General features: G+C 39.5%; 1 protein-coding gene across 2 annotated transcripts in view; it reads left to right on the top strand.

The window, feature by feature from the left end:
• Nucleotides 1–27,408, top strand: part of GMDS (GDP-mannose 4,6-dehydratase) — a 427,309-nt gene that overhangs the window by 181,499 nt on the left and 218,402 nt on the right. For both annotated transcript variants that reach the window (XM_040587295.1, XM_040587293.1), the window contains exon 7: nt 17,059–17,186. In XM_040587295.1, coding sequence (XP_040443229.1) covers nt 17,059–17,186 — 128 coding nt within the window. The remainder of the gene's footprint in view (nt 1–17,058; nt 17,187–27,408) is intronic.

Genomic DNA, 27,408 nt, shown 5'->3' with positions numbered 1-27,408 from the left:
TGGTGTGCTGCTGTGTGTCCTGGGTCATACACAACCTGCCCAGATATGCTGTGATTTCCAGGGAGGGATTTTAATCATGTGACTTTTTGTAAAAATTTTATGTGCTTGTCATGATCTGGGCTGGCGGGTGGCTCCATGTGTCTCACAGGTGCATCTTCATAGAAACGCCGGTGTTCCTACATGTAGAAGAATGTCTTTGCCTTCAGCTCCGTGTGGTCTAGCATCACAGTCCTTACTGTGCTCTAGTTCGTGGTTTCTGTTTGCAGTGCTCCTCAAGTTTCAGATACTCTGTTTTCTAGCACAGTTTTAGTGTGCTCGTAGTCTCAAGTCAATTTCTTTAAATCATATACAATGGACACCAGGTAGCTTGTGTTTCGTTTGTGTCTTCAGGTGAGGATGCTACTGCAAATGAGTCCCTTAACTAGTAAACAGCACACGTAGTGCAAATAATAAGCATTTTTCCTTAAACTTGTCTGAGTTTTGCACAAAAAAGTGTAGCACATATACAGTTCTTTCATTTTCAGTATATTTAATGATCCCCATAGACCATGCAATATTTAAGAAAAACAGACCAAGGGTGGTGTAACAGTAACTCAGACTGGGAACTTAAAAGCTTGATTTCATGTAACAACAGTAGGCAAATGCTACCTTTGCTGCCGAGTTCTAAAAGTGCTGGTGTTATTAAAGAACTGGCAGTAGTTTTTATTGTGCTGGGGAATCCAAGACCTATTGCCAAAATAGTGTCAGAAAAGTAATTGATAAATAAAAGGTCTTTATTAAATTTTTACTTGTGTCTCATAATGATGCTTTTCTTGAGAAAAGTATCATAATCTTAAACTGCACTTAAAGGAAAAATAAGCTCTTTGTTTTGAAATCATGGGATGAAGCAATTCTGGGTTTGAGTTCATTAGTGTGCTGCAGTTATTGCACAACTTTGGTCTACTTGCAAGTAAGTCAAGTGTCTCCTGTCACTTGGGTTCTGCAGGTTCCTTGTGGGTTTGGTGGTGTGGTGATATCATCTGGCTTACTGTCACATTTATAGACAGTGATAACCAGGCATCAACACCCATGAAGAAACCCACAGAGTCATCAGGAAATGTTCATCCATTTTTTCCAAAATTATGCATGTGTGTGAGTATGTGGACAATGCTTGAAAATGCCTGATGAAAGCATTGGTATGTTCAGTAAAGTTTGCTCTAAAAGCAGAATAATTATCCAAACTGATAATGTACACAAGGGTTCATACAGACTTAACGTTGTTTGTTACTGGTTAAAATCAGGTAGTTTAATACTTAATGCAAAAGGCCTGGTATTGAATTAAAAAATTCTGAAAGATTTAACACTTTTTAAAGTATGCTTTTTCTCTAGAGGACTAGGAGGAGGAAAATTGGAACATTAATCCTCAATGGATTAAGGGAAATGCCTTTTATTATTCTGTAGCCTATCTGCAAAGAAATGCTTTTGCAGCCACATGATGCCCTAAGTTCTTTTTGAGTTTCTGCCTTTTATTACACACGGTATTATAGCTGTGATCCTACAAATACTTACAGAGGCATCTTGATGCTTACAGGCTCTGACTCTTAAGTCCGCTTCTATTGATTTTAAAAAGGAAGTTATTACCAGTAAGGGATTAATAGCTCTGTTGCCACGATCAGATTTTCAAACCTGCTGTTTAATGACAAGAGCATTTAAGTTTTTCAAAGCACTTGGAGGCTTATGTGTTTGAAAGGTGAGTGCTTTACAGAAGCCTTTCAAGACAGAAGCATAATGTTAATAGTTTTGAGGACCTGATAGTTCCAAAAGCAGAACTAGTGAACTATGTAGTGATGTAGGAGGCAGCTACCTGGAAATGTTTGCTTAGACTCATTTCCCTTTTACTCTAAAATAATGTTTGTGGGGAAAACTGCTACGTTTAACACCATTAATTTAAAAATGAATGAAAAATTGTACTTTCCTGTAGTACAAGAACATGGGTTTGTGATGCTTGTAAGATACCAATAATTAAAAAAAAAAAAGTAAAACAGCATGAAAAACCAGTAAATATCCAATTTTTCTTTGACTCTGATTCAAGTCAGTTCAATTAGGTCAGATCAATAATTATTTATCTGCCTTGGTATTTCTGAATCAGTTCAAGCTGAAAAATAGAAAATTTTAAAATGTAAAATTATGTGATAAGGGAAGGTCCTCTGGGAAACTCTCTGTTAAACAGTTATTCTGGTCCAATAATCAGGTATTTTCTTCTTGGTTCTGTTCTGGATTAGGTTCAACAGACTTCGGTTTGTAAGAGTTTTGGTTCAGTTCCTTTTTTTTGGGGGGGGGGGGGGCAGGGGGGGGGGCGGGGAGGAATTAATTAAAACAATTTTCGGTTCTGGAGGAACAACCAGAGCAGAATCATGCCACAGGGGCTTCAAAAGGACAGGTTGGCCCCTTTCGTTCAAAACCTCTTTTTGAAACCCTAACCAAAGACACTGGTCCTGTACGTAAATTCACATCCCTGTCCTTTGGGCTCAGTTCTTTAATGCATCTCTAACACATGTCTGGGAGGAAGAGACCTCTGCTTCCTCAGGAGACTTGGAGAAAACTTGATAAGATCAGTTACCCCTGGCTCATTGTTCCTTTAGGTGTCTTCCATGGGAGACCAGGTCAAATCTATTGTTACTTGCCCCTCAAATAACAGACAACCCTGCAGCTGCTTAAATTTGAATTTAAATAGCTGTGGAAAAGATGAGGACTCTCTCATAATCCTAAATAAGCTGATTTATTTTTTTTAGTAGATCTATCTTGTACCATAATAATTGCCAAAGTGTTTACTCACAGGCGCAAAATACTTAGTCTCCTTAATCTCCAGTTATTGTTTCCCTCTTGTCTTGACCTTTCTTGAAGTGTTTTATAAACAATTTAAAGAATAAATGAAATATTAGAAACAGTTATTATAGAGCAGGCAAAGTTATTTGCTTTCCTTGAGTGAAGGGATATAATTTGTAAAGGACTGATTACACTCATTTGTTTTCTGGGTAGCCTGTAAGTTTACTTTACCGTGGCAAGGCAGAATAACAGAGAAATTGTGTCATGGGAGCCAAGTAAGATATTGTAGCGGTAGGAAATCCAATTGCCTTGTTTTACAGCCATTTGTCTTGTCCCTCGTTTCTGTCAAGTGATCATTTGAATCAAAAGCACTTGAAGAGATTTTCTTCCTCTGCAGTAATGAGAACAACAGAGACTTTTATGCTGCAGGACATTCCTACTAGGTCTTTCCTCCTCTAACATGGCTACCTGCCAGTCGTTGTTATTATTAAAAGTGGCTTCATTTAGTTCACTTTATGAAGTGGCTCTGCCTGGCTTCATGGCTGTCACTGTGGTTATGAGTCAAGAAGGAGAGCGGGAGCGGGGAGCTCTGATTCAGTGGAGCTTAGCAGCAGAGAAGCAGTTTAAACTGAGAATATTAATTGGTTGCTTTTGACTTCAAACCCACTCTTTTCAAGCCATGCATTCATATCAAAACAAAAATACTGGGAAAGCGTGTTTGATCTGTTTGCTGTACCAATTTTAACACGCTCCAGCCTTGCCTTTGGTTTACAAAGCGCAGTACTAGCAGAACTCCCTTGTGAGCCAGGAGGGTTACCTGGGTGCAGAACCTACTAATGAGAGGTTGGGGTTGAGGTTATTTGACTGCAGCTCTTGGAGAGAAGGGCCATTCCTCGGAGGGAACAGCTTAAGGATTTCAGAAGCTCTGTCTCCAGGTCTGCAGGCAGTTCCCTCTGCTGCGCACTTCTGTCCAAGCTGGGATGAAATGAGATGCGAGGGTCCTGGAAGCATCAAAACAAAGCAGCCTGTTGGCTCCAACACAGCTGGAGCTGGGAAAAAGATGCCTGTTCTTCCTCTTTTGCGTGACTTTTTCTGTCTCTTTTCCGATCTCCCTGTGAGGCAGACAGAGTGGAGGCAGTAGAGCAGCAGGGAAGAAGAAAGGGTGATAGTGACTGTCTATTCCACATCGGAGGACAATTTCTTAGTGTCCCTTTGCAATTAGAAGAACATTTGTCAACCCTGACATCTGCCAACCATAGTTCTGCAATGCCTGGAGAAGCTTATCTTATTGAAGTGCCTTTGTTTTCCCAAGCAGATACAAGAGAAGGCACTGTCATTTCCAAGATCAGTATTTGATAGGGCAGGATGCTGTTGTAGACACATATACAATTACATCTTCATTTCTGGTACTTCTGGCAGAAGTAGGGAGGGTGAGGGATATGCGTTAGTAACAGGCAGTTGGTGTCACCATGATATGATTCAGAATCTTACAGTAACTGTATCCTACAGTAATTTTCTTCCAGGTCTAACACCCTTGGAAAATATTCCTTAGCAGCTCTAAGACACTTCTGAAATATTCCTTAGGTTTTACAATCCTCATTCTGAAATAGTCAGTAAATTCTGTAGGTAAACATTTGGTGCTTTATCACCGAAAGGGCTGGGGCCCTTATTCCGAAGAGTGTGGTCAGAGGAAATCAGTTTGAGAGCTGATTCCTTGCCTGCTGCATCTGGAGCCTATGGGGGTGCTCTGGGGAATAAATGTAGATTTGGCTCCAGCTCAAGGGAGGTCCCTTGTCGGGAGATGACATATGAAGGTTATGCATGCAAGTACCAAATCCTCACACTCCCATACTGTGCAGCATTTCACAGCCAGGAGATAAACAGACTATAGCTGTTTTAAAATAACAGCTATGTTTTTTCTCTGTTTATCTCTGTTGGCTGTGCTATTAGGTCACACTTGTTTATTCGTGCTTTGAGTCATCTTCCAGGTCCGTGTGTCCTGTAAATCAGGTATCATACTTGCTGCCAGATATCACTTGCACCTGAAATGCTGGGCACTGTGAGCTTTCTTTTAAAACTTTCATGAATAATTGCCAAAAGGTGGTAGCTACAGTATCCCCAACAAATGCACATGAATGGTCCTCTTTTTAAGCCTAGAATTCCTTTAAACACGCCTGTTGGGTTTTGAGTACCTGCAGTTAAATGGTGTTGCTTTTGGCAGGGCTGGGTGAGCAAATGAGGCATAATCTCTCTGATCTCAGTAGTCTGGTCAGCCAGCCATGACATTCTCAGTGTCTTTTCTTTCTACACCCTGTCTGAACAGAGCCATAGCCCAGGCAGCTCTCAGTGGGGTTGCCAAAGATTACCATGTGCAGTGAAGCAGCAGATGGCAGGACAGTGGAAAATATGCAGTCCCAGTCCCTGGGTTCACGTGGGGTTCAGGGTTAAATTTCAGCGATTTCCCTCCCTGCTCCTCGAGCCCCTCGATAAACTGCCGTTTGAGAGGCAAACTCTTCAGTGTGCGTTGGGAAAGTATTTAAAATTCAGTTTTGTGCAGTTTGGGAAGTGGGTTCTGGGTTGCAGCAGAGAATTTAAGAATGTGGTGTAGACTGTAGTGTCCGCAGCAGTTAGTCATCCTCACCGTCCAAAGACATTAGTGTGGCCATAACAAATGAGGTAGATATGAACACATCCTGAAAACTATGAAAGAAGGGAAAAGGATCACTGACAAACTTGATTAGTTCAAAAACTGTGTAAGGGCTGAACGAGGGATGCTTCCACACAATAATGCAAACTTGTGTCTATGTGTTCTAATAAAGCCCTTGTTTGCGCTTTTGGTTCCCCCCTCCCCAGGCTCCCACTTCTTTATTCCTTGCACAGAATGGAAAGTTCTCACTAGAATGACTGGATGTTCAATTTCTTCGGGGCAGAGAGCAAGAAAGGAGTTCTTTGACAGCAGATTTACTCTGTGCCCCTTTCATGGCCCCTCTTCAAGCCTTGCACTAAAAGTGATTTCATCCCTTTTTTGACTCTTCCAGGGTACTTCTCTCAATATATTGTTTCAAAAATATCAAGATACTTAACTTTCTCAAATATCTGTAAAACCTTAGTATTTTATCCCCCTTTTTGGGGTGGAAGTCTGCATTGATTGATTAGTGATCAGAATAAAACTCCCATCTGTTTACATCTGAGGGCTTTCTAGTCAAGCACACAGAGGAATATGCGGCAGTGACTAAATGAGACCCTTGATCTAAATGACTTTGTAAGTACTTTTTCAGAATTTGCCAATGAAACTGGGCTTTTATTCATTTTTCTAAAGCAGCATTAATCAGACTGAACTGTGAATCCATCATTTCTTTTTCTGCATTTCTTTATCTTTGCTAGGCTTCAGACTCCATAGGGCCCCTGCCTACTTCATTTCTCACAAGAGTTTCTGCTCTCATAGCAGGTCTATTCTCTGCACAAGGGGCAATCCTATTATGAAAAAAATTACAATATGCAATTAATCTAGAGGTGGTTTGTGAAACTGTATCATTGTATATTCAAAAACAACACTGGCACACATAATCCTAACATTTAGTGCTAGAATTTACAGCTTTCTTCCTGAGCATGTACGGAGTGTGTGTATGTGCATGTGTGTTTTTCTGAGAGCATGCACAGCTACCTATGGGGATATTAAAATTATGTGAAAGGTCCCACTAAAAATACAAAGCCAGGAAATTCAGAATTGGGCTAACTTTCTGTCCTGGTTTCACCCCATTGTGCTCAAGTATTGTAGGCATCTCAGAACAGCAGGTGATCTGACTGCCTCTTCTGTTCCTAGAGGAAGTGTAAACTAACTTAAATGGGAAATATCACAAAAACAGGATAACAATGAATTTCAGGAGTCTACAAAGGAAGAAGTGTTCTTAAAAATACTGATATTAGAACAGTAGTGAGCATGACAAGTTGAACAGTGGTAAATGGACATTTTGTTTCGATTCTCTTTTTTTTTTTCCCCCATTTAATCACTTTCCAAGTATTTTGTTTCACATTTTCTTATGCATAATTTTTGTGGCAATTGGACGTGTTAATGGTGCAGTGTTTAAGTTTGGATTCTTCTTTGTAAATTTCCGTAATAGGACTTCAGTCCCAGAACTTCACCAATCTATCTTGCCAAAAACATGAGTTCTCTGGGTTTATAGCTGCATAGTTATTTTTACTTAATGTATTGATGACACTAAAGAAACACAATTCCCACACAAAAAGAATGCAGGAGTTGAATTAAATTTCAGTGGCACCATTAGAAAAAAGGATTATTCCTTGAAATGTATGTACATTTCAAAAAGCTGCTATAATTTTACTGTTTTCCTGTGTTCAAGTGATTTTCTCAGTAAATAACAGTGTCCACGTCTTTGCCTCAGTGCCTTTTTCTTTTTAAAGTGAAAATTAGCACCAGGTCCAGGGTTTGTCCCAGAGTGATGTTCATTCTCAGCAATGGCTTTTATGCAACTTCCTGATGTATCCTGGGTTTCTGCCTGTGGGATTGCTGCCGCTCTGCCTGGTGGCATTTCCAGTTCAGGGTTTGGCTGTGGAAGCCCTAGCACCCTTGCTCAACTTCAGGGTCCTCTGAGAGCGATCACAGCCTGCTCTCAAATAAGGACTTTTTTATAGGAAGTTTAAGCAACCAGCAGTAACTACAGCTAGGTGAAATAATGTTTTTATTGGCTTTCTGAATACAGGAGGTCAACACAGCTAGGCCAAACATGTCCAGGGCTTTCAGGAGCAGGAGGGACGTGCTGTCTTCGTTGGCTTGCAGTCTTCCTGGTGTATTGTCAGCTTGTCTCTGCCTTTCCCTCCTATTCTCTTCTTAAACTGTTAGCATCGGGGGGGGGGGGGGGGGGGGGGGTTGCTTCAGGGTTGGTTTCTCCCCGCCCCCCCCCCCCCCCCTAATTATTTGAAGCATGTTTTGAGGGAGTTTGTTTTTTAAATACTACATGTGAGGGGGGGTTAATGCAAGATGATGACTTCCAGTGTTGTCCCGTTCTGTCCTCAGCAGCCCTGCGTGTCCCTGTGCAGAAGCAGAGCTCAGGAGACAAGGACAGCAGGGGCAGGCAGTGTGGGCTGGAAGTGCCACGAGCTGAGCCCACACCCCTGGTCACACACCGGCTCGTCTGCACGTCACAGCACACACTGTGAAGGCTGGGGGGTTTGACACTCCTGTCAGAGCCATGTGTTTACTTCGTTAGTCTGTTATGAGTCTGACGGGGTGTCTGTCGGTGGAATAATTTGTCCTTGTTCTGGTAATCACAGCCCATCGCAAAGGGTGATTAGTGCATGGAATTGTTGGGAACATCACTGGTGTTGGAGATGTACTTCTCACCACATCCTAGCTGAGAATCTCATTACTCGTAACACAGAAGATGGAAGGGAATGTAGTGCCTCGTGTTTTACGTGCCCTTTTCAAGTACTAGAAAAAAATGGTGCCTCCTGTATTTGCAGAGTCCGAGATTTCTTTTTCTCCTTCCCTCCACCTCTCACAAGTGCCCACCTTGTTACTTCTCTATGAGCTCTTTGCCCCTGGGTCTTTCCAGCTCCCTGGAAACAGAGTTATCTGTGTTTCAGGACGCCCCCTTGGTGGCTCCAGGACTCCTGTAGCGAAGGGCGGTTTATGAATATCGAAGCGCGTTTACCAGATTATGTACTGAGGGCCTAAAGGGTGCCTTGAGGACTACCACTGTCACAGAGCTAACCAGAAGAAAGTCCTAAGAGAAAAACAGTTGAGCAACAAAGCTCCAAAGGGAGGTACATGGATTTAAGAATGTCTTGAGTTATACTGTATAAGTGTCAAACCCGTCTAGGATTGCTTATTAGTTTGTGTGGGAGGTGAAGTTTCAAATAAGTTATTTGGCTGTAGCCAGACCATTTTTCTCTCTCCAAGAAAATACATCAGCACTGACTCAGCAAAGTTGTATGCCACTGTGCCTGGTTTTAAGGCTAGCTCTTGTTACACTCTTTTGCCTTCAGTAGAAGTAAATGAAAGTTCTTTTTACCCCTGACTTGAAGTGAAATGACACATTTTATACCTAGACATTTGCACATTAAAAGCGCTAATACGGCTGCACAGAAAGACATGCAAAACTTTGATTATACCATGACGCACCACAAGCTGATGTCCCAGCCACCTGGAGAGGCTGAGAGACCAACCAGACTTAGTCCCTCAGAGGTCGAAAGGTCCAAGAAACTGTATTAGTCAGTCATGTGTCACCAGGTAAGATTAAAAGCCTTGCCTGCTTCATCTCAAGGGAGTGCTAGGATAAAGGCTGAATGTCTCAGCTTGAACCATCAAACAGCACCTTTTTTGATGTGCTACTGGTTGCTGAGAGGATGGAGGAGGGGAAAGGCAGGGAGAAAAGGAAGGGGGTGTTTGAATTTGAGGGCACAGATACCTGAATTTAGATAGCTATTTAACAAGGTAAGTTAAAATCAGGAAGTTTTGCAAGTTGCCTTAGACTACGTGGTATTTCCATTTTGTACCAGTGCTAGGTTTTCCTTGTGGGTGCATACATTTCTAGCTATTGTAACAGCAGTTCAGCAAAGCATGTACTTAGCTCCAGTTGTTTACACACACTTAAACAATACGGTCTGTGCTGACGGGCAAGCACACTAATGCTTACCCATAGCTCATACGTGCGAGGGCTTGTCTAATTCTATGGCAGCTTAAATGAGAGGTTTAATTCAATGACATTAGTTGTACAGTTTAAAAAACACAGCTTAAATGAGTGTTAACAAATCAGAATGGCTAAAGACATTTACCTTTGTTTTTCGATGTAGTGTATATGAACTGTGATTAAGAACTCAAAGTGAATAGTTTGGAGCAAAAGGTTAAGTTTTCTGTAAGCGAAACGCTGCTCTGTTTATGTAAGTGCCATTAACAGCACAAACTTTGGAACAGGAATAACACTTTTGCATATTGTTTTCAGTATTAGTGTTTGGTTTTTCCTTTTATAAAAATCTTTGATGCCTCACCTTTTCCTGTTCAGTGTACGGTTCCTGAGGGGAAAATATTTCAAATTAAGAAAAAATATATGGAGGAAATACAGCAAAATAGCACCTTTTGCCCAGCAGTTATTGCTGGTATGTTACCCTATCTTTTTAACAAGCCCATATGATAGAACTGAGATGTGTAATTCATCCTGAATAAGGGTATTTTGAACATGAAATCTAATAGCTTTGTGTTACACATTACACATGCAGATTGTCTGCTAATTAAACATTGTTATTTCACAGTCACTGTAGAGAACTGCTGCTGTGTAGTCATAGAAATCATCGTGTCGTTTTTCTTTGGGAGGTAGAAACCTGTACCTGTTTGTATGCAAAACAGTTGTGAAGAGTTTAAAGCCCTGATGACAGATCCCTGGTGGAGGGTTAGCTCTGCTGGATCACAGGGGAGTGTGGCTCACTGTGCTGTGACAGATGTCACCTCTGGTTCTCGTCACCTCTGGTTCTTGTCCTCTGGTGGTGGTTGCTAGGTCTGTGCCCCACTTGTTTGATGCTCCAGTTAATAAACATTGCACACAACTGAGTTTATTGTCCCTATGATGCAAGTCATCCTTTAACACAGTAAAGTGCAGTTAGCAGATGCACCTCTTATGTGGAGCTTATTAGTTGTCCCTCCAGGTAAGCTTCATGCTATCTTTCCTCCCACTGGGAGATAGTCTCCCTACTTTCTGTGTTCCCTTCCAGTTTCTGTATCCCGTCGTTCCTCACAAGATAGTCTCTCATTCTTATTTTCCACTCAGATTATAAAAATCATTATTTTTTATTCCCTCCATGCCAAGTTCATATGATCTCCTGTTGCTCTCAGCTGTCCAGATGTTCTCAGCATGCAAGGGGATGTTGGGGGCAGAGATGCTCTTGGGCTGAAAAGCATCAGCTCCCTCCAGTGTGCTGCCATCCTGCTGCAGGTGCTTTCTGCCTCTGCACACCTTGACCTTTCCGCTTCAATCTCCCCGTTTTTAAAAGACAGGTACTGGTGTGTTTTCTGTTACCCAAGGAATTCCATCGAAAAGTGTGGAGCAAATGAAAAATCGGGCCAAGCAGACAGCACATTTTACTTTTGGCATTGGAAAGTTCAAAATGTGTGTCAATATATTATAGAAACTGATATGTTGATTAACGTCTTTGTTAACAATATTTAAAGGAGTTAGTACCTCTTCCTTTGATTGAAACCACACATACTAAAGTAATACCAAATGAGGATCACTTGATGAGGAGGGGCAGTTTTATCCTCATGTTATTGGGCTGTTGCTTTCAGTCTGTGATCTGTGGATTTTGTTGTTACATGACTATTTCCCAGGGGATTGATGAAGAATGACCTTTAGGAAGAAGCCTGTTATCAGTAGCTCTGTCTTTCCTGTTTAGACACCTCACATGTCCATTGGAAAATCGTTGGGGGTATGGAAACTGAAAATGTTTGAAAAGCATTGCAAATCTATTAAAAAACTGAGAAACCCACTATCATAAGGTACTATTACACTTTAAAAGGAGAAAGAGAATGGAAATATTATGATGAAGCAAAGTATTTCCAGCTATGCTATTACAGGATTAAAATGTAAGGATTAAAGCACTATATCTCATGTTTCAGGAAATAAAATGATTTATTGCTCAGGTCAGGAAGATGTTTCCCATGCAGTGCATGACTTTACAATGAGTTGCTTATGAATCATATCACCCTTATTTCATATATATTTCATTTTACAAAAATCTGATTGTGGACTTTCTGGCAAGTTTATTCTTACGTAGCTGTACTTGCTGTGTGAAATTTGCAGGATATTATGAAGAGCTAGGAAGGAAAAAATCCCTTTCAACAGTGATTTTTTTCTTTGATTCCAGTGATGTTTCTACTTTGTATAATTGTCATTGTAAGAAGAACAATTTGTTGTTTTAAATTGGGAGTGGATTCACAGTTAAAATGCATGAGTGTTTAACATATACTAAGCAGCTGCTTTACTAGTTTAACCAAAATTCAGTACTGTATCAGCTGTTTTGATCAAGATACAGTTGAAAATTCCATTTAAACCCAAATTATGGAAGGTTAATTTCAAGATTTGTAACTTGATTTTTCATGTGGTTCACACTGACATAACTCCGTTGCCTTCAGAGTAATTGCTACTGATTTTCATCAGTATAAGCTAAAGGAGACTCTGGCCTTCTTTTCTTAGAAAAACTGGGTGTTGCTTTGTTTTTTCATTTCAGCTTATTACAAAAATAAGCTTCTCTTAGAATGGAAATTGTGGACAGTGTGGATTTTCAGGCAATCAAAACATTTTAATGATCTCATTAAATGTATCATTTACAACATATATATGTTAAAAGAAATATGTTCTGTTGAGTTAGTAGAAGCACTGGGTACACAATGTGTTTGAACATGTTAGGCTTCCACTAGAATCTATGCCAGAACTGTAGAAACCTGGAGGAATGAAAGCTCACAACTCTTTTTCTTGTGCCAGCATCTTTAGAGACAGAAACCTTTTTATCATATTGTATGCAAAACAAAGAAAAAGATGTTATGGCAAATTTATAGACTGTGCTAGGACTACATTTCAGCTGATAGAGAAGTATTACTATTAAATGCTATGAGACTCTGTTATTCTATAATATTACTAGGATTAATGATGGATTTTCTTATGCCTGAAACAACTAGTACTATACAGGGATAGCAGACTTCCTAAGACCACATTTTTGTCATCTGTTCAGTTTTGCATGTAGCCTTGAGAGCCTAGAAAATGAAGTTCTTTAAAAGTAGTTACTATAACAGTAGCTCTTAAAGCTGCTTCATCCATTTGGCTGCCTCTTATAAACCACACAGTCTAGAGAAAAGCACCTACTTCAAACAGCCAGCTTCCTGATGATGCACAAAGGGTGGAACCCCAGTGCTGATAAAAGGAAGGGGGGACTGGTGCAGAGACCCAGGTATTATTTTTTCTCTTGTGACATCCAGCTTTGGAACTCTAGGTAGGTGCATTGAGAGCATGCTTCCTGAAGCAATAGTTTTAAATATGTGTTAATGAGAGATGTGTCCAGCTTCCAAAACTTACCTTTGCCAGATGTAGGCAGCGTCCTTCTTGGAGGGATGAGCTGCGCAGGCTGTTTTCCACCCTGAGCCAGACAGTGCAGTGAGTGACAGGCCTGGGCTGGAGAGCTGAAGCTATTGCATTATACCTCTGCTATTTCTTTTTATTGTAGTATTGTTCCTGTAGTGGTTTGCTGACAAGTTATATGTTTTACAGATCAGGTCTGCTTGATGAGGAATCCTTGCTTAAAATCGTATCTAGGATAAATCGGGTTTGTAAATCAGACCTTATGGTTCCTATTGGAATGCTAATGATCTCAGAGGGAGGGCTTGGGTTTTGAAAACAAATCTAAACTAATGCCCAGGGTTCCTGACAGAGCTGTTAATATCGTGAAAACTCATGTTTAAGTCCTCTTTTAAAATGTAAAAACTTGTCAGACACTGCTAAACCAAGGCTGTTTGGAACTGCTGAAATGTGCAGAGGCACCAAAGCATCCTTTGCAACGTCTGGCCAGATCTCTGCTGTTGCGGTACAGCAATTCCAGTGCTGTCAGTAGTGATGGAAACCAGAGTATAATGTGGCCCATCATGGTTTGGATGTATTTGCTGCATAGATGCTATGCAAAGCAATTAGCCCAGCGCGCTTGGCCCTACAAGGAAGTAAGAATGACTGTTCGCTTGGTTACTGTAGGGTAGTGAGCTCTTTTTCGGATCCTGTCCTATCCTATATGGCAGGACAGTACCACCCTCACACATTTTGAAAAAGTGTTCAAATAAGTGAGAATATATCACACATTTAATAATTTTGAACACTCCATGTTCATTGGTACTAGATGTGAGCAGTGAGGTGTGTTTTACAACACGTCTCTGAACTGAGGAAACAAAACAAAGCCAGGAGACAGCTGTGGGACTTGGACTTCCCTCTTCCCTGCAATCTAAGCTAGTTTCTGTTGCTACCACCACACGTTTCCACATGAATTAGCAATGTTAGCAGCATAGTGAAGCAGGCCTTATTCAGCTGTGGTAGCTGTGGCATTTAAGCTGCTGCATCATCTTGATCCGATGAAAGTCAGCATAAAGGGTGATGTGGTTAACACACCAGCAGCTCTGCTGATACTCATACTGGCACTAACAGGACATTCTGTCGGGGGAAAATGCCCTTGTAGCTTCAACGTCTGCAGGTCCTCAATAGCTCCTGAGGAAGAAGGAAGCTAACCATTTCTGTGTCTCAAAAGGTACTTTGTATTCAGTTATATAAAGATATCTGTAGCACTCCACATAGACCTTTTAGATAGAATCATTCCTGAGGAAAGAGACATTATGTCTGCCAAGTTTCAAGCCAAAGCAAGATTTTATAGCCTGATTGCAAACCCCTAGGACAGGGCTTTATAATGGAAATGCTGACATAGCCTTCACTATTTTGTATGACTCCAGTGGGCATCAACTTAAATTCTAGCTATGATGTGCATTTAATGGCATGGGATCAAACATGTACTGTAATGGGATATTTTAAGATACTGTGTTTGAAGAGAATTGGTATTTAAATGTTATTTATGAACCATATCATTTAAATACTTCTGAAATGTGCCATTCGGTCCTTGGTTGCATGAAAAAAAAATTCTAATCACATTTCTCAGAATGAACAGTAGCATAGTTTTCTTCCACAGCTTTAACGCTGAGGCGCTTCCAAGAAGAGGGTTGGTATTATTTTGTTGAACCCTTACTGGAATATTTCTGGAAAATAAAAGTTTTCATTTTTCACTGTGGTACGCTCTAATTCTTCATTTCAGCCTTTTGAGGAATATTCTGCATTTGCTTGGAGAAGACCTTTAAAGATAATTTCTCTACAGTTGACAGTGACTGCAAGAAGACAGCGGTCGCTAGTATTTGCTGTGTTGTGCTAGATGAATCTGCTTTTTCTTCTGCACTCTCTTTCATATATTTTAAGTTCAGTTGATAGCATAAAAGTTCTCTCTCACACACACACAAACTAATAAGCTGTTGGGTTTTTTTATGCTGAGGAAGTGGTTGCTCCAGAATGGAAGCTGACATTCATTAGTTGTGTAGGTTAACAGTAAAACGTGCTTTAAAGCAGATGATGACTAGAAGTCTCACTGCTTTCACTGCAAATGGGAACATAGCGCTGAAAGCGGCCAGTTTTGCTTATTACTCAGTTGTAAACTGCAACGTAAAGACATATACTTTATCCTAGGAAAAACAGTTTCTCCTTCAAGTGCTATTTACTGAATAATAATGCTAACTGAAATTGTTTCCATGCAGAAGGTTAGGAAGTTTCCTACCTAATACTAACAAGTTTGTGTAATGGCATGAATATATTTTTAATTAATTAGTAATAATCTGTGCGAAGATCTCAGAGCACTTGGATAATGTAAGAAATGGAAACAGTCTTTGGAGAAGCGCCAGTCTGACTAAGCCAAAGAGACTGTCACTGGTTTCTGTTAAGCCAGAACTCCACTCCTGCTGCAAGCCTGTCCGGCCAGGAACAGGGGAACCACAGTACTCTGCTTTCAGAAAATTGCAATAGCAGAGTCATAGTGTCAGTCCCGTGGTTTGCACTGGTTTATCTTTGGCATAATTATATTTCTGCTCTTGAGTGTGCAGGGTGCAGTCTGGAAGAAGGGCTTAGGCTTTCATCCTGCAGTTGACTCATTTGTCCAATTTTTGAGGAACACTGCTACAAAAAACACTCCCCAGTATATTTTGTTTCTGAAACTTTGCAAATCACACAATTTTGAAATCTTCCTTTATATATGAACACTTTTTCAGGGAATATGGAAATTACATGGTTTCCATCCTTTAAAAAACAAGTACAAGCTGGTGAAATATTCTAAATGGCTAATAAACAGAATTCTAATTAGTTCAGCAGTTGACAGAAAATTAAAATTCTATCTTAATCCCATGGTAAAGTCTGAATTATTTAATTGCTTCATTCCACATGGTTCTTACAGGTATGCACTTATTTTTTTTACTTTTGGCAGTGTCAAATGACACCAAAAGGTACTGTAATGCTCTTGACTTTACAGGAAAAATTAATAGTCTGGAAAAGACACTTCACATTATTTAATAATTTTGCAGCAGCCTATTGTTCGTTTGACAGGAAACGGAATATATTGAGATGCGTATCTCAAGACCAGAATTCCATAATGAAAAAAACCTACATATATGCATTGAATGTACAAGCTGCACTACTTAAGGACTTTAGAAACTTGCTAAGAGTGTTTTACTAGAACAGTAATTTTCACTGACTTTCCTCCTTCCCATTTGGATGAGGTATCATCTGTCACCACTCAATCATATTTTTTTAGCTATTAAAAAGGCATGTAATTTTAAATTTTGTGGCCCATTAGTGTGCAAATGCCATTGTGCTTGCTTAGCCTGAATTAATGGTCTAAATTGAAATCCCTCTGCTTTTGAGGAGACTGCTGACCACATTTTGGAAACACAGCCATCATAATCTAAAAATCAAGATATGAAAATAACTAGAAAAAAGTATTTTTTAAAGCAGCTCTACAGGGAGCAGAAATGGGTACACAAATTTTCTAAAGCAATACAGTGAACAAAGTAACAGAAATATGATAAAACAGTGCACAACCTTCAACTGATAAAGTTGAAATCACAATTTCATGATCTCACTGAACCTGGGAGACAAAGAATCACAAATAGCTAGAGAAGTAGAACACATTTAACCATTACGGTTCTTTGGAGAATAAGTCATATTTGGATAGTCTCATGGTTTTTTTATTAATAAACTAATTTATTTAGATATATGCATTCCTTTTAAAAAAAATTGAAATAAAAAAGAAACAGCAACAAAAAACTTGAGGGTGGTCTAAGATGTCTGTCTTCTTTATGTAACCTTTTGCATTTTGTGTTTAAGAACTGACATTCCAAATGATTTTCTTTGGCTCTGTGCCTGGACTGAATACTGAGGCAGCAAATTAGGAATGCTTAAGAAGTTCCACAAAGAAAGACGTTTGCAGTGAAAGTGCAGCTAATGTGACACTTGCACTGGAAGCTTCATTGCCTGCTCAAATGATAAAAGATGGCTTGGGTCTCAGTGTTGTGAGGGGAGTGAATGAAGACGGAAAGTACCATGTTATGAGCTATACAAGGTGTTTCTGGTGGCCAGTGATCTGCCACTGTGACTATGTTGATATTACTTTTTATTTCTATTCCAGGGGCTAACTTTGTTACTCGAAAAATTAGCCGATCGGTTGCAAAGATTCACCTGGGGCAGCTGGATTGTTTCAGCCTGGGCAATCTGGATGCTAAGAGAGACTGGGGCCATGCCAGGGACTACGTTGAGGTAAGCTGTGGGCCACGTGCCTTTTGCTGAGTCGTCTTCATGGTGGGGATAATGCTTATTGCTGTAACTTCAGGTCATGGTCCACGGAGGGCTATCTCAAGATGGTTTTGCCTATTGAGGTCTGTTAACTTTGTCTTGCTCTTGATTTCAGAGCAGGGAGTTTAGTAACACAGCAGTCTACCCCAGGCGTGACCTGAACAGAAAAACAAATCTTTGGGCTTACATTCCTTGACTGAATTCCTTGGGGGAGGGAGCTGACTATAAAGTGAATCTCTTTTAGAGTATTTCCCCTATTGTTTTGACAAATTTTATAACCAATATTAAGATTGCAGCAAGATGCAGTATGACATGAAGTCAAAGTTCCTGCTGGAGGTTCGTGGCCTTTATTATAATGAGGCAAGAATGATGTATATATAAATGGGCAAAGGTCTAACTGGTCATACATCAGAAAGAAGCATCACAACATAGTTGTGATGGCAGGTATTGCAACACACGTGCTTGCATCGAGTGTTTGAAAGGTTTTCATAGTCAGGATTTGTTTCTAATTTTATTCTATGCATCTACTTAAGCAGGCAAACAAACAATACCCCTGTATTGTATTACAAGGAGACATGAATGACCACGTAGGAAATACTGTCTTTTCCCCAGGAGACTTTTGTCCCCATTTTGGTGCTTAAAGATTTCCTGCGGTCATTGGGCTATTTCTGTCTTTTAATAATTCCTTGCTGGGAAACCGGATTTGGCTTCACCATTCATTGATGTAGTTTAAAAAGATTATGACTGTTTGTTTTGGTTTTCTATATTACAAAGTAAGAAGTATTTCAGTAGGAAAAAGTCTGATTTGGTATTTTTATCATAAATCGAGATTTAAAAGGTAAAATAAAAGCTGAGCTCTCAAATCTTGTTTACAGTCAAAAAGAAGCAGCAAGAAAACAATGTTGTAATACCACAATATAAACTTTTGCTCTGGATGAAATTAAAAAAAGTAAACAGCCATATTGCCTTACCATTGAAAGGGTTACATCATATGAGCGAAGAACGTGATTTTTGGCAGCTGGCTATAAATAAAGTGGGCTTTTGGTTCTGTGCTGCATTTGCATGTAAAGTGGTAAGGGCACCATGGGTGTCATGGCTATGCCTCCATGACTATTGTGTTCTATTTGTGGCCACAACGTTAGTTGAAGCAGTTAATGCAGTAAACCATCCCAATCACCTTTTTAATGGATAAAACTATAGTTAAGAGAGTTCATTAAGTCAGTTACCGAGTCTGAGATGAACGGAAGTAAAAGATTAAGCCAAATAAAACGATCAGTTGCATTGAACATAATAAGCGTAATTTGCTAGCAGGCATTGAACACTCCATAAATACTTTGGCTATCTCATCACAAGACAAGTTGCACCAGATCATAAATCGTGGGATAAATCCTAATGTCTTCTTCCATAAGGGAAATCCAGAATAACCCTCTTGTGCCTAGTGGGTCAGACCCTTGTCCTGTGTTCAAACCTTTAAAAATAAAAAGGAAATGAGAACAAGTCTATCTAGAGGAATGACTAGCTTTCAAGGCCTTTGGCCTCCAGAAGGAATGTAGTTGTCCGAGGTCTACAGCACGAACACATGTTGGTTGTGTAAGTAGCATTCCAGACCTTTCAGCTACACATTTTGGGCCTGTCCCAAAATCTTCTGGAAAGAATTCCTCACTAAAATATAGTTCATCTTGAGTATTTCTCTTCCCAGAGTGGTACCTCTTCGGATAACGGGAGAGTTATTATCAATTCTCTAATTCCCTGAATATTGTGGAAATGTGGTTACAGGCAGCCTTCTAATGGCTAAAAAAGTGAGTAACTTTAAACTGGAAATAAACAATTATTTGAGGCTTTAATGGACTGGAAAGTGGGGCTTAGAGATTTAACGTTGTTCAAATAAATACATAGTATGTTAGAAAGCATGATCGTATTTACAAGCATTTGGGGAGCTTCCTTAAGTGTATGGCTGAACACATAGGGATATATCTTATCCCCTCCATATGTACTTTTAAATCCCATTGATATTAATACAAGTAACACATGTGCATATAGACTAGACCATGTACTGTGTTTTCTTTCTTCTTATTTCCTTATTAGGGATAATAATAAAACCATAAATACATTCCTTTTTGTTATTTTATAAAATATTATGGGTCAGTTCCTGATCTCATGAAAGTTGATGACCAAAATCCCATTGACTTCATGGACAGATTGTATCCTGTATGTATTGGAGTGGAGAACGTCTGGCAGTTACAAAGCACAAGCAGAAGTCAGGACTCTCAAGCTTGGATCACATGCGTTCATCTGACTGCCACTGTGCTTTTGGGCTTCCGTCTACAGCAGAGCATGGAAGTGCCTGCACTGAAGCTTGTTGGTGCCCACCAAGGGATGAGCTGCCAGCATGCTCGGTGCTAGCTGTGGGTTGAGGTCAGCTTTAGTAGCAGGTGATTCGGAAGCATGATGCATAAACAGAGGTTTGTATCAGGGGAGAGTAGTTGGAATATGTGTTTGATTAGGTTTTGGGGCTGGGACTTGAAGTACCACCTGCAGGAACTGAAAATCAGATACAGCAGCATTGTGCTGGTGGATGAAAACTGGGAAGTCGAACGCACTAGAAAGAAAGGTTTCCATTCAGTGTTTGAAGGGAACAAAACAGAAATAAGTACGCATCGAAAATTGGGGGAGGAGGCAGGGGATGGCGGTGGGGTGTATATTAGTTTTATCCTAAAATTATATTAGTAACTCTTAATACTTGCAGAAAGTGCTGTGCTTCTTAACTCCCCTTTTCTCCATTTTTACTCTGCTGTGATCCAGCACAAGTCATATGGGATAATATTGAAGGTGACTATCAGTGCCACTGAGCGGGAAGAGAAAAAACAACGTCAGTACTATTGATATATGGATTGTCTATGTGCTATTTTGTTTTGAGAGGGTAACTTATACCTTGTATTTGTTGCAGAAAGTTCTAGTAAGCCATCTGCTCAGTATTTTCAAATATTAGTATGATAGCAAGCCTTAGCAGTCTGACTCATTTCTATGCCATTTATAAAACACAAGGCATCATACAAGTTTCCTCAGACACTTACCCAAGAGTCTTATTTCAAATAAATACAGATTCTCAGAAACATTTAACTTGGGCCATTAATAAAATGGCCATTGATCCATCACTAATGTGTTGGGGTTTTAATTTTCTGCATGCTAAATACTGTAAATGAAGTCGTGAAGGTATACCTGCAACTGAAACCTTAAAGTGTTGATCTTGGGGACGTAATAAACACATTGATTTGTGAAGATGTAAAGGGAAAGCCAACAAATAGAGCATGGTCATGTTGGAAAGTGGCTCTGGGAAAAGGTCAAGTTCGTATTAGACTTCAACAGCTGAGGCTTTTTGTTCCTTTCCTTCAGTTTCCTCTTTGTTACCTGCTGATGCTCAGGTTGCCTTCTGCAGTTGCACTGCCCACACCTCAGTGTTGTGCAGAGAGCAGAAATACTGTGCTGATGAATGTTGCGGAGAAGCCTATCAATATATATCTGTAAAAAGTAAAAAAACAAGTCAAAGTTAACAGTTTTAATATTCTTTGTACAAATCAGAAATATTTTCTTTTGCCTTTAATAGAATCCCAGCAGTAGTTCCAGCAATAATTACAGAGGAGTCATAATTGGGTCACAGTTAGCTCCAATTCAATTAATTATAGGTCTAGTCAGATGCTAAAAATTAAGCATGTGCCTAAATTCATGGTGAAATCAGGGAATGTTTCATATTCTAAATATATGGCAATCAGCTTCCTTTAATTTATATTCAAATAATGTTGAAAAAAAAAGCAGAAAAGAAAAGTTTACAAGTAATATAGTAAATTATTGTACAGTCTAACCAAGCACATTAAGAAAATGTTTAAAGAGAGACTTTCCATCTTACTTGGGTTTTTTTAATTGGTACTGGTGCTAATTCATACTTCATTTTGTGATTAAAATGCACAAGAAAATATGCAGTCATATTTATTCTTAAACTGTTTTGTGCATGTTGAAATTGAGATAGTAGTATCTAACCTACAGTGATGCTTTCTGCATTTAAATCTCCAGCCGGCATCACCTGATCCTTTATTCATGATTCTTCTATTCACCATTCTAATAAGTGGAGACAGACCCTTGGAGAAAGCTGCTACCATTTTTGTTGGGGGAAATCCCTCCTTGTATGTTTGTGTGTAAGTTTAAATATAAAAACTCTTGCCAGACAGAATTACTTAAAATTTTACTTTACTTGTGCGTAAGAAAAGGATTCAGCCAGTGAGACTGTGGGCCAAGGCATTTCTAGTTCTCTTTTGTTGTTTTCTTGGAGTATTAAGGATGTGTCACCTTTTGAGATGTTTTCCTTTAGTCTGATGAGACTCAAAGTTTTTCTGACACATCTTTTCATCAGCCCAGCAGAATACTTGTTTGTGAGAGTCTTGCTTTGTTGGGGATTGTTGGTTATAAAAGGCAAGTCAGCTGTATCTGTCTATCAATACCTCATACAGTTATGAGATTGGCTCATGAACTTGAAGGCATGCTTTTAAATGAGGATTACCCTTTTGTTATGGACCAATGTGAAAAACATTTTTCTCTTCTTACTGCTTAGTTTTTATGCTCAAAGTTAATCACTTCTAATAAAAGTTAAGAAATAATTTTAAACACTCAATGCTGGACTTCTTTGCGTATGCGAGTAAAGATTTTTGAGCTATCTGGGTGTATTTTGTGTATTTCCAAGCGAGAACTTTTTCTTTCCATCAGCTTAATTGAGCTGGGATAATTAATGGCTCTGTTAAGCCAAACTGATCTTAAAATTATGTCCAATCTGCTTTGATTGATGGGATGATCCACTGAACTGATTGTCTTACTGCTGCCATCTAGGTGAAGAAATTGTGAGAGCAGCAGGGATCTATGAACCTTTAGGAGAAAAGTTGATAGACTGTGCTCCTTTGGAACAACTACTGAACATTCATAGAAGTCTTGACAGCTACTTGCTGAAGCAGTACCTTTTCTAGAACCATGTGTATCAGAGATAATGACTATTCCACCTTAGTTTCTTTCTAATAGTTTAAAAATCTGTTGTCCTTTTTATAAGATGTAGAACTAACCCTCATGCTGAAAAGTTTTTGAGAAAGTTCCCAAGGAAGTACACACTTATCAATGGCTGAATTTTCTTTTATTTCCTCATGTAAATACTTTGGACGTGTGGAGGTATGATGTTTCCAGAATAAAAGAAGTCACATTTGCCCATGGTAATCTGTTCAATAATCTATGCAAATAATGATCCAGTTCTCAGGATACAGTACAGCCAATGTAAGTGGCTGCAGAACAGATTACTCGTCTCAAATAAAAGATGCGCAATCGCTTTTTGAAGTTTCCCCAACACTGACCCACATACCCTATTGCAAATGCCAGTGCAACTTCTTCATGACACAACGAGAGTGCTGGAACAGCACGTCCAAGAAGAAGTAAAGAAGATTGTCTTCCTTCTGGCTGAGCTTATAGGGAAAAGACAGAGATAAGTAGATTGCCAGAGTCAGTTCATGAAGCCATCGGTTTTGTAAATTACTTGCATGTTGCATCTCAGCTGAGATGTTCCAACCCTACAAAAGAATTCAGGTCTTGGTATGAGGTGGTAGATGGCATCACTCGCCACAGAACAGACATCTCCCTGGCATGTCTCTCATGCAGAATCATGATAGGTTCCCATGAGACCACACTGTCATTTCTTTTGCTTTATTGCTGTCCAGGTAGGCTCCATCATGCTCCATGGGCTCAGTAAGGCACCTGTGGTCCCACTTGACTTCTGGCTTCAGAAACTACTCTGTTAACTCTCTAGTTTTAGTTAAAAGCTTGAGAATCAGACTAAAGACTCTGAACATTTTCTCCAAGGATGTCAACATTTTCTGAGAAGTGCCAAAATGAACTGTCGCAAATGATAAGCATATAGTGAAGGTCTCTTCAGTGTATGTTTCTTCTCCCTTGTCCCATGCAAGCAGAGCAAAAGTTGATACTTAAATAATGATGTTTTCTTTCAGTTAGAGCGTGATTTTATATGAGCAAAATGTAGGTATAATTCTCAAACATCTTCTTTCAGATTTTGAAACTACTGGCAAACCTTCCTGTATGAGGAGAGAACATGTTTTAGAGCAAATGTGATAGTAAAACTTTTCCTTTTTAATGCCAAATAAAAGCTTACATTTTGATAAATACGGCTGCACAATAAAAGAGTTTATAATCATACATTTCTTCCAGCACGTATAGTTTAGATTTGACTTCTTGGCTATTAGAAATGGTTGCAATACCCAGCAGAGTAACACCCTGTCATCTTAATTTTACTCATGTAGATTATGTCTGCATTAAAGAAAAACAAAACAAAACCAAGTCCCTTCATGGTTTTTGAAATGCTGAAGTCTGTAAATAATATCATTATAAATACAGCATAAGTGAGAACATTCAAACATGCTTTATATATGTCATGCACACACACACATATGTATGTGTGTGTATGTGAATATATGTATGTTTCTGTTTGTGCATGCATGATTTTGTGGGAATTATTTTCAATTTCATGTATTTTAAGAGATGCATATATGTGCTTTTTTTTCCTTAAGATTGATATGATTGCCAATAAGAGACTGAACAAGAAAGTAAGTAGTTTATGACAATAGACATGAATGGTGCCCATATTTAAAACATAAAAATGAGGCCAAAAAAAAGGGTTTTAATTACAGTATGTAGGTGTTCTGTCTAATGCACATCATATGGTATTGATTTCCAGCAGCAGTGCCTACTGGAAGTGTTGCTGTTAGACCTTTTCCTTTCAGAAAACTATCCTGATCTATTTCAGAACGACAGCACCTTTTCCCCCTTTTTATTTTCTTGCAGCCATTTTTTATATGAGGAGAATATAATTGTAAAAAGATTTTTTTCTTATTTACATACATTTTCCTTTAGCTTTCTTTTTCACCACTTTTGTGTTTGACCTATTAGTGTTTTTAGGCTTTACAAAGCCAAAAAAGTGCTTTCCTCAGCAAAGCCATCTGGTTCAGTTTCCTGTGCCTCAACAATGATATGTGTATTATTATCAAGGCCACCCCGGTGGTTTTCTAAGTGGTCTTGTTACAGCGGTGGTCTTACAATTCAATTGGAGTGATGGAAAGGTTAGACTAAGGCTTCTTTCAAGTATAAGGTTTCCAGATTGATAAATTATGTATTGTCATCTTTCTGAGGCTGACCTATTACGCCATTGTAGCTTGAATGCAGTATCTTCAAGTAACACAGCTACAAGAATCCTCATGACAAATTCTGCTTTTGCAGCATGTTCTTCTTGTAGGGTACCAAATTAGGGCACTTTTCAGAAGTAACTTTAAATGCATGCACTGTTCCTGAGATTTTAGGTTTCTACTCTGTCTGACAATTTGTGGAAAAATAAGTGAAATTATGACAGGGTCCATGCTTAGGAGCCATACTTCTACTTGCGATAGATCAGAAGAAAACATACAGATGCCAGCAGAGAGGCTATATAATGTGGCATATATACACCATCATTACAGTCAACATCAGTGCATGCTGCAGGAAAATGTTTACTCATTAGCAGGTGGCAATATAACGCCAGGGTGAAAACAAACCAGGCTGTTTGAAAAAAAAGGTCTGTTCCACCTTCCAGTCAGTCTTGTGGTGGTTTTAACTTGCGGCAGCTGCAGATGAGACTGTGGGAAAGAGCTGAATCTCATGGGGGAGAGGGGACTGCCTGGACCCGGGGAGCGGGCACACCAGGCAGCCTGTTCCAGGCTGCACCTGCGCCTGGAGGGAAACCACTGCCCCATCATGGGATGGAGCATGTTCACCATAAAGTGAATCTTCATAAATTTAACAGCAAAGGTCTTGCAAGTCTTTCTTGAGTGTATGTAAACCATGATCTTTTAAATTTTTTTATCCATTTTAGTCCACACAAAGTTTATGAATTGGGCAACTTCGGGGCAAATTTGATGTCAATGTCCTCATAAACATTCTCTAACCCTGCAAAATTGCAAATACTTACTGCACAACAAAGAAATCCCGAGTTCGTGGAAAAAAAGCTACTGAGGTTTATGGGGGAGTTAATACAAATGAAAAGTATTCTTTGATCAGCTGAATCACTTCAGTTGGCGTTTTCTTTCCTTTCTTTACTCTTTTTCCTATCATGGAGGCAACAAAAAAAAAAAAAAAAGCCAAACCAAAAACAACCCAACCAGGTGTGTCTACCTTTGAACTCACAAGTTTTTTATTCAGTCAGATGGTATTTGGCAACATTTTAAAGAACGGGAAGCAGCATCTTTTATTGGTGAATGTTAGGCAACATTAATAACAGGTACTGCTACCAGCCCCACCTGTAATAACCCAGATAGTTTCTCTTTATTAACTAATCTATGATTTACAGATTTATTTGAATCTTAGAGTAATGCACTTTTCTGAGAAAGTTGTATAGCATAGTTGGTTTTAATTTTAATAAGGGGGAAAAATCCCTTAAAACAGATCATTAAAATTTAATGAGGACATTTTTAAAACCCCATAATGGTTTAATTTACACTGGAAGTCAAAAATAGTTAATGGTGTTGTTATGTCTGTGTGGTAACATCCTCACTATAGAGTAATTGTTTTCATTTGAAATGAAGCCAGTAAAACATCACGGGCAGTGCATTCCCAGAACCAAAATTTTTAGCCCTTCAACAATTTCAGGTCATTCCACTGAAAGAAGAAATATTTCAGAGGATAAATTAAAATGTCAGGGCTTACTTTTATTGTACTCTAGCTGTTAATATTCTGTGTATTATTAAGAAGACTAGTTATCATCAGAGTGACTGTTCTTTCCTGATCTGGATATGGAAAAAAGTAGGATTTTTTTGTTTGTTTGAGTGGGAAACATTCCCCAAACCCACAGGGTGCATTTAATATGCCACTTTTAGTTTTAGCAGAAATACTTGAATTTTAGCTGTAGGTGTTTTTGGATGAAGCCTTGACCTAACAACCAACATTAATGGTCCAAAGATAGAGCAGCTGAACTTTCCGCTTGGCCTTCTTTGGCCGACATTAAGCTTCCCCTGGGGACAGTTGACTTGGTTACCAGGTTAAGTATGTGAAGAAAGCTTATTGCTGTCATGTGCTTGACTCCTCTCTCTCTCCCTCTCAAAATCCATGTGATTTCTGCAAGAGCAATTGTTTGTTTCCTCAGGAGTATGAGGAGCGTTACATTTGCAAGGTAGGTGAGCGACACTGGCTTGGTGTTTTCTTACCCCCTGTCCCCAGTCAGCTCAGCAGGGTGACTGGAATGGATTTCCCTTCAGCCATGGAAGGGCAGAATGAAGTAAACAGTGGGTGCCTGACATCGCCCGGTGCCTGCAGCTGATGAGGACTGTGTTAAACAGCTGGCAGTTCCCTCAGACACTCCCTGTGCTGCCTCCTTCGTGCAGGTCGAGGCTGACTGATGCAGGGGAGCCCAGCAGCCGTCCTTCCCCACGCCCTGCAGATGCACAGAGCATCTCCTGGTGCTGGCCACCTTGGTGGACGTTCCATTGCTTCTAGTGAAATAAGAATTTTGGTGGTGTTTCTTAAGTGAGTAGGGCCATGTATCAGCTTTCTGCGTTTTCTGTTGTGCAGTGCAATTAAAGGATCTCTGAGTGTTGGATTTGAGGAAGGAAAATTAGGGGATCCCTAACTATTCATATGAAATGTACCAGTCTGACAACAAGTTATTAGGGATTTTTTGTAGAGTTGAATGCAGTCTAGGCACATTTTGCCTAGCCTACTCTTGTTCAATAGCGTAAGATCAGGGCAAACTCGACTATTTGAAACTTCAGAGGACCATGACCTCCTGCTATGACCCCTGCTGCGAGCCATTGCCTGAACTGCTGGTCCATAGGAGGTGTTGAGTGTTGAGCCAATTTCTTGTTGCACCAATGTTACTTACTTTTGTGTTCTTCTATTAAAAGAGCAGACACTGTTATGAAAATATGCTTACTCTCTAACTTTGTTTTTAGTAGCAAGCTTTGTACTTTTTAGAAGCTGATATTTCTAGCGCAAGTTGTCCGTTATTTCTTGATCTGAAAATGTGTTTGATTTCTTTTTTTAATATCAAAAGAGGTTTTCTTTCTTCCAAGTTCACTTCACAGATTTCTTTAAGGAGCAGTAAATTGCAATAGCAGAGCATTAA

This window comes from Falco naumanni, chromosome 3 (assembly GCF_017639655.2).
Source record: "Falco naumanni isolate bFalNau1 chromosome 3, bFalNau1.pat, whole genome shotgun sequence".
Classification (NCBI taxonomy): domain Eukaryota; kingdom Metazoa; phylum Chordata; class Aves; order Falconiformes; family Falconidae; genus Falco; species Falco naumanni.
This window is presented reverse-complemented; position numbering and strand designations above follow the sequence as displayed.